General features: G+C 55.4%; 3 protein-coding genes across 3 annotated transcripts; all 3 read left to right on the forward strand.

Moving 5' to 3' along the window:
• Window positions 1-242: 242 nt before the first annotated feature.
• C8A04DRAFT_30129 (uncharacterized protein) lies at window positions 243-1,796 on the forward strand (the record flags this gene model as incomplete). The annotated part of the gene is made up of 2 exons (XM_062781264.1): window positions 243-332; window positions 393-1,796. 2 exons carry the CDS (start codon window positions 243-245, stop codon window positions 1,794-1,796), a joined length of 1,494 nt encoding a protein of 497 aa, XP_062635705.1.
• A 502-nt stretch (window positions 1,797-2,298) lies between these two features.
• Window positions 2,299-3,416, forward strand: C8A04DRAFT_13359 (uncharacterized protein; the record flags this gene model as incomplete). Its single annotated transcript, XM_062777677.1, has 2 exons — window positions 2,299-2,534; window positions 2,612-3,416. The coding sequence occupies 2 exons, from the start codon at window positions 2,299-2,301 to the stop codon at window positions 3,414-3,416; spliced, it is 1,041 nt and encodes a 346-aa protein (XP_062635706.1).
• A 2,024-nt stretch (window positions 3,417-5,440) lies between these two features.
• C8A04DRAFT_13369 (PLU-1-like protein-domain-containing protein) lies at window positions 5,441-11,057 on the forward strand (the record flags this gene model as incomplete). Its single annotated transcript, XM_062777679.1, has 5 exons — window positions 5,441-5,809; window positions 5,885-5,933; window positions 6,005-6,811; window positions 6,877-10,917; window positions 11,005-11,057. 5 exons carry the CDS (start codon window positions 5,441-5,443, stop codon window positions 11,055-11,057), a joined length of 5,319 nt encoding a protein of 1,772 aa, XP_062635707.1.
• Between the last annotated feature and the right edge of the window lie 773 nt (window positions 11,058-11,830).

Consider the following 11,830-nt stretch of genomic DNA (forward strand, 5'->3'; position numbering starts at 1 on the left):
TGCAGAAGGCGGCGGATCTGCAACTTTTCCCTTGGGTGTACACCGGCTGAACTCCGGCAATTTAGCTGCACGGTCCAGACGCGTCGTGGCGTCGCAACTTCGCAGAAGCAATTGAATGCCAAGAAAAGTTCGGAGCGACAGACCTTCGATACCCACCACCATCCGCCCATCTTGGTGTCCTGCAAACGGCTGCCACTTTCTTCAGCGCACATCTATTACAGTCTAGTGAGCCTAGGAGAAAAATGTTACTTGAAGATCAAAGATACATTCATGAGGACCTCGAGCGCCTCGAGCAGGGTATTGCCGATCGCATGAGCGAGGAACCCAAACATGTACGGCCCTTTCGTTCACCCACGTTGAGTAAGTTGCCCAAACTAACTGCGCCTTATTAGATCCGCGATCGCTTGAACCGAGATCACGAAGTATCGCAGCTCCTGGATCAAATCCAGCGCCAATCCTCTGAACTTCTTCCTCTCTACGAGGACAGGTCCGGGCTTCGATCGAAAGAGATTTTCCAAATCAGCACTGGCGACCCGCTCGACGAGTTTTACCGCCAAGTAACCAACATCAGGGATCACCACGCGCGATATGCGAATGAACAAGCCGAGAATTCGGAGCAATGGTACCGACCGCGAAAGGGAGGCGATGACCAGCCGTACCTTGTCGAGACCATGTTCTCGGGCGAGGAGGCGTACGGACGATTCTTCGACCTGCACAACTGCCACGACTCTTACCTGAACCTTCCGAACGCGAAGCGCCTGGGGTATTTGCAGTACCTCGAGGTTTTTGACAATTTTCAACCGGGATTTGGGGGGTTGAAGCGGGCGGACAAATTGACGGACCCGTACTTCAAGTATTTGGGCGATCTGATGGGGTATCTGGAAGGGTTCATGCGTCGGACGCGGCCGTTGGAGAATATCGATCAAGTACTAGAGACCTGGCAGCAAGATTTCGAATCGGCATGGGAGCACAGCGAAGTCCCTGGGTGGGAAACCGACAAGGCAGCGAAAGCAGCAGCGGCCACGCGCACGCTAAGCTCTCCCGATGCCGTTTGGTGCGAAGCATGCGAAAAGGAGTTCAAGAACAGGAATGTCTACAATGGTCACCTGACAGGGCGGAAACACGTCAAGGCGGCCGAGGCGTTTGCGCAGCGGGAGGAGTCCCAGGATGGTGCCGGGTCTGGTACAACATCAGTCCAGCGTCTCAAGGAGAGAGCCGTTGCGGAGAGGGAGTTCCGCGTCAAAAAACTGACCGGCGCCATGAACATCGAGCGGGACGACACGCGAATCAACGTCGAGAGGCGACAAGGTATGACGGAACGAGAACGGCAGCAAGAGTTAGAGAACCTTTACAACATGACATCTGGGCCGCAAAACCGGGAGGAAGAGGACGAGGATAGGGATGAGGGCGACGACAAGTTCTACAACCCCCTCAAGCTGCCGCTGGCCTGGGACGGGAAGCCCATTCCTTTCTGGCTGTACAGGCTTCACGGCCTGGGACAAGAGTTCCCATGCGAGATTTGTGGCAACTTTGTCTACCGTGGCCGGAGGGCCTTCGACAAGCACTTCAACGAGACGAACCACATCACCAACCTCAAGCGGCTCGGGATTACCAATACCTACCTGTTCCGCGACATCACCTCCATCGAGCAGGCCGTGCGTCTTTGGGACAAGATTCAACGGGATCAGAACAAGGGTCATATTGACGACGGCGCAGTGGTGCAGATGGAGGACGCCGAGGGTAACGTGATGCCGGAGAAGGTGTACCTTGATTTGCAGAAACAGGGGTTGTTGTGAGCCGTTGGGGTGGCGGGGGGAATGTTCAGGTGTACGATTCGTGTGGTCCATCCATCTCTGGCTTGTTTGAATAGATACCACCTGAGGAAGCTTGCGCTAGGTCGATATGGTTGTTTGTTTTAACGGAGCAGGTAGTTTGGTTTATATCCAGGCGTTGTTCACGTGCCGGCCGCATGGAATTCCAGGCCATGATGCCCCACTTTCAGCCCTGAGCAGCCTCCGGCCCACTGTTTCGCGTACCTGCGGGGCACATGCAGGCTCTCGTCACCGTAGCACCAACCAAAACTGAAGATACACAGTAAACAAACTTTGACCAGGAACATGGTCTTCGGCCCACTGCCGTTCATCATTGCACTACCTATTTTGCGTATTAAATAGGCTCTTCACCAGCCTTTCCCTGCCTCGTCCTGTCGCGGGATGTTTACCTGATCGTTGCGCCCGCAACAACTACTCGGCCCCTCCCACCTCGATATACATACATATCATCACGGATGTGCCAACGATGTCGGCATCACACAAACCGATCCCAGCACTATACACCGTCTACGTCCTGCGGTCAACCGTCCGGCATTCCTCTTATTACGTCGGCTCCACGCCGAACCCGCCACGCCGACTGAACCAGCACAATGGGCTAGTCAAGGGCGGTGCGGCCCGCACTTCCCGTGCCAGCCTGAGGCCATGGGAAATGGTTACGCTAGTATCAGGTTTCCCGAGTATGGTGGCGGCTCTGAAATTCGAGTACGTTCCCACCCACCGCAGCTTTTCTGCTAGCCTCCGTCTCACTCCAGTACTAACCTCTCACTCGGCGATAACAGATGGGCACTCACCAACCCACACATCTCGACGCATATCCCCTCATCCTCGCGGCTCGCCGGCCCCACGGTCCGCCGCACCAAGTCCAAACGCCGACGGACCGGTCGCCCCTCCAAGTCGATCGATTCGATCGTCTCGAATTTGCACCTGCTGTTATGTGTGCCTAGCTTTGCCCGGTGGCCCTTACGAGTACACTTTTTCAACAAACCCTTTTTCGCGGCGTGGGAACAGTGGTGCGCTGAGGTGAGCGGTGATGAGCAACGAGAGTTGAGGGTTGTGACAGATTTTGGGGAGGGAATGGTTAACGGGGGGATAACTGGTGGTGGTAGTGTGAGAGGGGATGATGCCGGCTCAGTTGGGGATGGCGGGATGACAGAGGGTGAAGAGCAAGAACGGGCGCCGGCTCCCTGGGGAATACATGCCCTGCCTTTGGACTACAAACCGATGAAGGAATATGTCGCCAAGGGGCGGGATATCTTCGAATTTGAACGTCAGGGCCGCTGTGTTGTCTGTCACGAGGAGATGAAGACGGGCGAGGGGCTACAGGCGCTTTGCACGAACGAGGGTTGTGACGGAGTTGGGCATATTACCTGCTGGGGTAGACACTTTCTTCGGACTTCTGGCGAGACGGATGAGGTCGTGCCGATCCAGGGACGGTGCCCGAAGTGTAAAGGCGAGGTGCAGTGGGGCGAGATGATGCGGGAGTTGACGTTAAGGCTGAGAGGTGGGGAGGAGGTTGAGAAGCTGCTGAAGGAGAAGAAGAAGCGGACGACAAGGCAGGCCGCAAAGAAGGCCGCAAAGAATTGAGGGTAAGGGGCCATTTTCTTATTCTGTGGTCTTGGGCCAGGTTGGACGGCTCACATTTGGCGTTGGTTCGGGAGCATCGGTGGACGGAGAGATACCCTGGCGTTTTGTTGAAATAATTGATCTTGGACTTTGGCTGCCTATTGGTCAACTTCTCCCTATCATGTCTTCTTATCCTTTTCCTTTTATCTTTTCCTGGAGGACCAATTGTCCGCTTCCTATCCCTGAAGCCGATCACCACAGGCCGTTTCATGTCGTCAGAGATGTCAAGTCGGAGCTGGAAATTGCCTGCCGAGGGTTGCACGAGCGATCCGTCAGCACAGGCATGCTGTTCTAACGTCAGGCCAATGCTGATTGGCGCGCTGGGCAATCAAGCCCGACCAGGGCCTTGCCAATATCAGACCCAAACCTTCGCTCATTTTGGGTAGGCTGCAGCAAGGAGCACTTGCAGCGACATGTTGGGCCGACGTTGAGGTTGGGGTGGATGCTCGGTTTGGGTTAGACTCAATGTGCGAGGACCAAGACCACATGCACAGCCCACTTGCACCGTTTTCGATTTCTTGATCGCATTCGGCCCTTGATCATGTTCAGCCTGGTTTTGTTTTTTGTTGGAGGATAAGATGCACCGGCTAAGATAGATATGTTTTTGGTTCGTGCATTTGATTCTGCGCTTGTACGGACCGGCAGCCCCGTTTTCGTCCAACAAGCGCATTGTCTGCTTGGGCTGATCAGGGTCAAGTTGGATATCACCAGACTGACCTCGCAAGATGCAGCCGATCAGTCAGCAAGAAACTCGCCCACGGTAGATGTCAGGGATATCGCAAAGAAAACACTAAAACAAGGGCTTCGGCGGGGCATGAGAAGGTAAACAGTCTTTAACGGTTATCTGTATCATCTTGCAGTCATCTTTTTGTATGTTGCAGCGTAGATGCAGGGATTCCCCTTCACGAGACGGGGCATTCACATCCGTTCCCACTGGTGCGGTGCTGTGCGCTCAGAAATGGAAATCATAGCACAGCCGCACGGGATAGGAGCTTGGGAGAACGAAAGACTGGTCTCGCGGGATTGGCAATGATTTGTGTAGATAGGTGTTAAAACCAATGCCGAGAGGTATTTCTTGATGGTGGATGGCCAAATTCCTTTTTTGTGGTGAGCATTGCCTCTGCCTTGAACATGGAGGTTGAAGTGCTGAGGCCTGCGTCCAAGAAGTTACCCCCGCAGACCCACTCTGGTGCCGACGGAATGTCGAATGTCGGGTGCATGGGTGTGTGGTTTTGCGCCTCCCAAATTCACCCCGGTCACTGCCGCTTTCCTTGGGGTGTTTTCTGTCTTCGGCCCCATGTCCATTCTCACCCACAGCCCGCCCACTCCATCACACGCTCAAGAGACCCCCGTTCTCCGCCTTCCTTTTCCTTCTTTCACCACACTCCCGGGGGCGGTTTGTAACAATTCTCACGACTGTTCTCCCTAGAACTGACCCATACTCACCCTTCACGATATATCTTTCCGACACCGAACCGCCTTCCCTACCCACGAGTCTGATTCCGACTAACCGGCAAACCCGCGAATCTCGATTGCGGCTTGGCGTGTCTAAATTCCCCGTGATCGCCAGAACAACGAGCAGTGTTCGCTCGATCTCTTTCATTCTTCGCATCCGTCCGAGGAGGGTGGCCCAAGCCTCAACGTTCTTTATCCTGCAGAAGCCCGAGAGGTATGTATCTTTTCGTTGGAGAGCTGACTAGTTGTGTGAGGCACACGTTGCTTGCTGCGCATATTCTGACCGGCGCCGTTCCTACTTTTCCAGGAACTCTCCCGCTACAATGCACCAGGTGGCACTGTGACATGCTCACACCCCGACCGAATTAGCGCTTGAGATACCACCGCGAGCCGATTCCGCGACAGGCAGCCGCCAGTGCCATTGAGTAACACCAACTTCGACCGTTCGCGGACCCGGCCCCTGTAGAGGCTTCTTGTCACGCTTCACAATTCGAGCAAGGAGCACCCGGAGCTCGATTCCCAATGCAAGCATGAGACCATCACCACAGACGGCGCCATCGGGAATGGCTGGAAATGGCATGAGGCAAAAGGCGTCCCACTCCAATTCCAACGGAGCCCAGTCAACGAAGTCACCGCTTCCCCTCAGCTCCCTGACCAACGCTCCCTTGGACCTGGCTTCAGTCGAGCGAAGGGGCCAGCCCAACGCGTGCCCTGAGCCAGTCAAGAGGAAGAGCCGGCCGCACGGATTGCAGGAAGCGCCTTCATATCGGCCGACCGAGGAGGAATGGAAGGAGCCGTTTGAGTACATCACCAAGATTTCGGCGGAGGCACGGCAGTATGGCATTTGCAAAATTATTCCGCCAGATTCTTGGAATCCCGACTTTGCTATTGACACAGAGGTAGGTGGTATTCGTTAGAGATATGTAGAGGGTATGGCTGGTCCGCACGTAGAGCTGACACTAGGATTCCTGCAGCGCTTCCATTTTCGCACCCGCAAACAAGAGTTGAACTCTGTTGAAGGCAGTAAGGCTACCTTCCACCCGAGGTGTTCCATAAAGCTTTTTCAAATCCTGTCGCTGAAACTAACCGTCTAGGCACTCGTGCGAATCTGACTTACCTCGATGCTCTTGCCAAATTTCACAAACAGCAAGGGACGAATATGACACGATGGCCGTACGTTGACAAGAAGCCGCTCGATCTTTACCGTTTAAAGAAGGCTGTTGAGGCCCGGGGTGGGTTTGAGAAGGTCTGCAAACTCAAGAAATGGGCCGAAATCGGCCGTGATTTGGGCTACAGTGGGAAGATCATGTCTTCTTTGTCTACCTCACTCAAGAATTCGTACCAGAAGTGGCTTTGCCCGTATGAGGAATATTTGCGGATCGCTAAACCAGGAGTCCACCAGCAACTGGAGCTCGAATACGGCGGTCCTTTGACGCCTAGCCCTGCGCCTAGCCCCATGAAACGATCCAACGTGGCTACCCCAGCGGGCGTCGGCTCCGAGTCTCCCGCCAGACTAGCTGCGGAGGCCCTGCGAGCTTCGATCAATGGCCACACTAGGGAGGCGGACGCCGACGTGTCGATGTCCGATTCCAACGCTGCGAAGCCCAAATCCGGCTTTACGGCAGTCAACTCCGGTGGATTTACCTCCGTCAATTCAGGCTTTACGAGTGTCAATCGCCCATCAGCTGCGGTGTCAGATGGGAAGAGCCCGGCAACGCCGAAGCCGAACGGTACGCCCGCCGTGTCTGCGAAGAACACCCCCGAATTTCGCTCCTCTGCGTTAGGACCTTCAGGTTTGAAGCGGCAAATGAGTTGTGAGAATCTGGAGGCGGCTAAGAAGGAGCCGGTCGATGGCGATGATGGAGATTCAGGGAGCCGTCGGAGTAAGAGGCTGAAGAAAGGTGAGAGATGTTGGCACTAACGGCGGCTTGTTGCCTCTCTTAAGGTACTGACGTACGTTTTCTAGACACGATACCTACAGTTGCTGGTTCACACATGTCTCTGTTCCGCTCTGCCCCTCCCAGGATCCCCCGAGACGAATCTGCAGCCCCCGGTCAGGGATGCGAGCAATGCGGCAAAGGCTATATGGGGACGGGTTTCCTCCTGACGTGTGAATCGTGCGACCATACTTACCATGGCAGTTGCCTGGATCCTCCGCTCAAGATCAAGCCGGAGACCGAGTGGAACTGCCCGCGTTGCCTCGTTGGCGATGGCCAATTTGGCTTCGAAGAAGGTGGATTATACTCACTCAAGCAGTTCCAAGAGAAAGCTGCCCAGTTCAAACAGCAATATTTCTCGGACAAGATGCCATTTGATCCGGTTCTCAACTGCCACCGGCCCGTTACCGAAGATGATGTCGAGCAAGAATTCTGGCGCCTGGTGGCTGATATTGAAGACACCGTGACGGTGGAGTACGGCGCTGACATTCACTGCACTACACACGGCTCAGGTTTTCCCACAATTGAGAAGTTCCCCGACAACCCATACGCGACCGACCCCTGGAATCTAAACGTCCTCCCGCTCCACCCGGACAGTCTGTTCCGGCACATCAAATCCGATATTTCTGGCATGACGGTCCCATGGGTGTATGTCGGCATGACTTTCTCGACATTTTGTTGGCATAACGAAGACCATTACTCCTACTCGGCCAACTACCAGCACTTTGGCGCCACGAAAACCTGGTACGGGATTCCGGGCGACGACGCTGAGAAGTTTGAGAACGCCATGCGCGAGGCGGTTCCTGAGTTGTTCGAGACACAGCCAGACCTGCTCTTCCAGCTGGTGACCTTGCTTACACCGGAGCAACTGCAAAAGGCTGGCGTGCGTGTGTTTGCTCTCGACCAGCGTGCGGGTCAACTTGTCATCACCTTCCCGCAAGCCTACCATGCCGGGTTCAACCATGGTTTCAACTTCAACGAGGCTGTCAACTTTGCGCCGTGCGATTGGGAGCCATATGGCCTTGCGGGGGTTGAGAGACTTCAGCAATTTCGTCGTCAACCATGCTTTTCACACGACGAACTCTTGTGGACCGCGGCGGAGGGTGTCACAAGTGGGGGACTCACCATCCAGACAGCGAAATGGCTGTCGCCGGCGCTGGAGAAGGTTGAGAAACGGGAGCTGTCTCAAAGAGAGGACTTCATCGCAAAGCACGAGTTCATCGCCAAGCACCGCGATGCAAAACACCCCAACGAGCATCACAAGTGCGTGTTTGGCGGGGAGGGTGATGACGAGTGCCTCATGACGTTAAAGATCGATGATACCGATGTTCCGGAAGAGGAGTACGGATGCTTCTACTGCAAAGCTTTCACCTACCTGTCAAGATTTATTTGCCTTAAAACGGGCAAGGTCTTATGTCTCATGCATGCAGGAAATCACCCGTGCTGTGAGATGCCAGAGTCTGACAGAATCCTTGGCAAAGAACATGCCCTCTATTACCGCAAGTCGAATGAAGTCATGGCCGCGACGCGCAAGAAAGTGGCGGATAAGGCACAGGTCCCAGAAGCTTGGGAGGAGAAATACGAGAAACTCTTGGACGAAGAAGACACGCCGTCTCTAAAGGCTTTGCGGGCGCTGTTGGCCGAAGGCGAGAAGATTCCGTTCGAGCTACCCTCACTTCCCGTGCTCAAGGCCTTCGTCGAGCGTTGCAACCACTGGGTCGAAGAGGCGACAAACTACACGGTCCGGAAACAGCAGAATCGGCGCAAGAACGAGAAGGTGTGGCAGACGGCAGCGCGCAGGTCAATCGGAAACGCTCAGCATGAACAGAAGGAGATGCGCAGCGTCATGGACATCTATCGTCTTCTCAACGAAGCCAAGCAGATTGGGTTTGACAGCCCAGAAATTGTGCAGCTCCAGGAGCGTGCCGATGCGATCAAAGCCTTCCAAGAGGACGCCAAGAAGCTGCTCGAACACCCTCAGACCCGTTCTCTAGGCCCGGTAGAGAAGCTGTTGGAAGAAGGCCAAGGCTTCAACGTTGATATCCCGGAATTGGATCAGCTGACCCGACTCATGGATCAGTTGCAGTGGAACGAGAAAGCCAGCAGCAGCCGCACCACGATCATGACGCTCGACGAAGTCCGACAACTTCTTGATGAGGGCCGCCGACTTAACGTGCCGGTCTACAACGACCACCTCGCTTTCTACAACGAGCAGTTGGCGTCTGGTCACATGTGGGACAAGAAGGTGCAGGAACTCATCAACGCCGATTCCATCCATTACCCACAACTCCAGGCTTTGGCGGACCAGGTTCAGGCCAATGCCTGGCCTGTCTCCCCGCAGACCATGGCTACGGTAGACCAAATTCTTCATAAACAACGTGAAGCGCACCGTCAAATCATGGACCTCAACGAACGATCGCAAGAACATGATTACAAGAAGCGGCCAAAGTACACTGAGGTTGCCGAGGTCATGAAGAAGATCGAGGAGCTGCAGGCCAAGCCGACCGGAACGCACGAGCTGGAGAAGGAGCAGAAGCGGCACGAGGACTGGATGAGGAAGGGAAAGAAGCTCTTTGGGAAGACCAACGCCCCTCTTCATATTCTTAAGAGCCATATGGATTACGTCCTGGATCGAAACCTCGATTGCTTTGACATCGTCCACGACAAGCCTCGTGTCCCTGCGGAGCCTGCGTCCAGAGAGCCCAGCCCGGACAAGGAGAAGGTCAGCCGATGGGAAGACCCGAAGTTCCGCGAGGTCTTTTGCATCTGCCGCCGCACCGAAGCCGGCATGATGATTGAGTGCGAGCTCTGTCACGAGTGGTACCACGGCAAGTGTCTCAAAATCGCCCGTGGTAAGGTCAAGGAAGATGACAAGTACACGTGCCCGATCTGTGACTGGCGTGTCAAGATCCCTCGTGATGCCGCTCGCCCCAAGCTGGAGGATCTCCTGTCTTGGCAGGATGAGATTCCCAACTTGCCTTTCCAGCCCGAGGAAGAGGAGGTTCTCAAGAAAATCATTGACAACGCGACCGATTTCCGCAATCACATCAGTGGCTACTGCAACCCGATCATGGCCACAGCCTCGGAAGCCGAGACCCAGCGGTTCTATCTGCGCAAGATTGAAGGCGCCGAGATCCTCTTGGCCTATGAGACCAACTTTTTCCGCCAGGAGTTGCACAAATGGAGTCCCGTAGCCCCGGAGCCCCCACCGGTCCTGGAAGTATCTAAGAGCACGCGCAAGCCGCGGCCGACCAAGTTACAGAAGATGCTGGCCCACTACGGCGTGGACGACCCGGACGACCTCCCTGAGAACGTCAAGGGCAAGGCTAACAGTCTGAAGCGCAAGGCGATGAATGCGGAGGCCGCTGCGGCCGCTGCCTCAGCCCCCTCAGGCTCCATTATGATGGTCGGCAGCCCCGGGTTTGGCCCCTCGCCCCATACCTTCTTCCAGAGGAATTCCTCAGTCCAACCCTCGGGCCCGGGTCTGGCGGGCAACCTCCACGCCCACTCCTCGGCCGGGTCAGACGCGTCGCCATCACGCAACCAGCCCGGCCCGTCTGGCTCTAGTTCCATGCTCCGCGGTGACCCTATGGACATCGACCCATCCGCCAGCCACGCGACCCTCTTCATGCGGGACGGCGCAGGCCCTAGCCCACAATTGCTGGTCGCCGGCGACTCGACGCACGAACTCGAAGAGCGCCTTCTCCGCGGCACCTTTGACGACGAAGAACTCAACGCGCACCTCGCCACCGACCGCGGCAAAGCCCGCGTGCTCGAAATCCTCTCCCGCACCGAAACCGGCCGACGCCGTGCCGAGGAGATCTTTGGACCCGCCGTATGGGGCGGCCACCAGGGCCGTGACCGTGCTAGCGCGCCGTCGTCTGCGGCGCGGGACAACGATCCCATTGGCATTGGTGTTGGGAACGAAGGCGACGGTGACGACAGCATGTTTGTGGATCTTGTCAATGAGGACGATGATGACGATGGTGCCGATCATCCTGGTCGCAGTCGGAAGAAGACTAGCGGTGCTGGCGCGGGTGCCAGCAGGAGCAACAGCAGCAGCAGTGGCAGTAGCAATGCCAGCGTTGCTGTTGAGGCCCCGCAGCCATCAAATGAAGCTGCGGATCTGTTGGACGAGCACGGCGGCCGGGGTGAAGGGGAGGCTGATGGCGAGGCGGCTGCGTGGATGGACCAGAGGAAGGAACCGTAGGACGGTTCGTACTCGCATCCCGGGTGGCTCTAGACGTTAGTTGGCGCGTGCTGCACTGGTCGTCTTTTGGGTTGCTTCTTGCCTTTTCGCAATACGTTACGTTATGCATTCGGGGTTCCCTTGCGCCATGGTTCGTTGGGGCGTGGAAGTCAAGGGAGATGGAAGGATGGTTTTCGTCTATATGGCGTATGGGGAAACCACCATGGAGATGGGAGTGAGTGGTGGGTGGGTCGACAGATGGATGCACACAGAGGCGTTGATCTCTTGACTTTACATTTGTCTGCTTTATGTATTCCATTTGCGTTGTCTTCTATCCCGTGGTCTTTTCACACAAGGGTAATTGTCTCCTGTTCATTTTGCTTTTCATCTCGCGCATCGGTCTTTTACGGGGCCGATGGGAATTTCATGTACATCACTGTGTATTCTATGGCTAGTCACGCAAACCCTTTGCTGACGATTTTGCCGTGGGTTTTGTGGACTGGGTTTGGCTTGGTTCGTTTTTGAGGCGAAAAAGAAAGAGGGGTATGGAAAGGAGTGGGGTGTTTTCGGTGAGACGAAAAAGGTAGATATGGGTGACTGCGGTGAAGATGGGAGGGAAGAAAGAAAGGAAGCGGAGGAAGGGCAGATACCTGGTGGCTGGCCTGACACGGAGTGTGGTTGGTTGATATTGTTGATATTGCTTGTTTTTCTATCTTTTCCTCATCTCCATCTCGTTCCTACTCATTTGCATTAGATGGCTGCAATTCACTCACTCACTCTGGGTTACCCTCACC

Source organism: Dichotomopilus funicola, assembly GCF_033296635.1.
Source record: "Dichotomopilus funicola strain CBS 141.50 unplaced genomic scaffold C8A04scaffold_46, whole genome shotgun sequence".
Classification (NCBI taxonomy): domain Eukaryota; kingdom Fungi; phylum Ascomycota; class Sordariomycetes; order Sordariales; family Chaetomiaceae; genus Dichotomopilus; species Dichotomopilus funicola.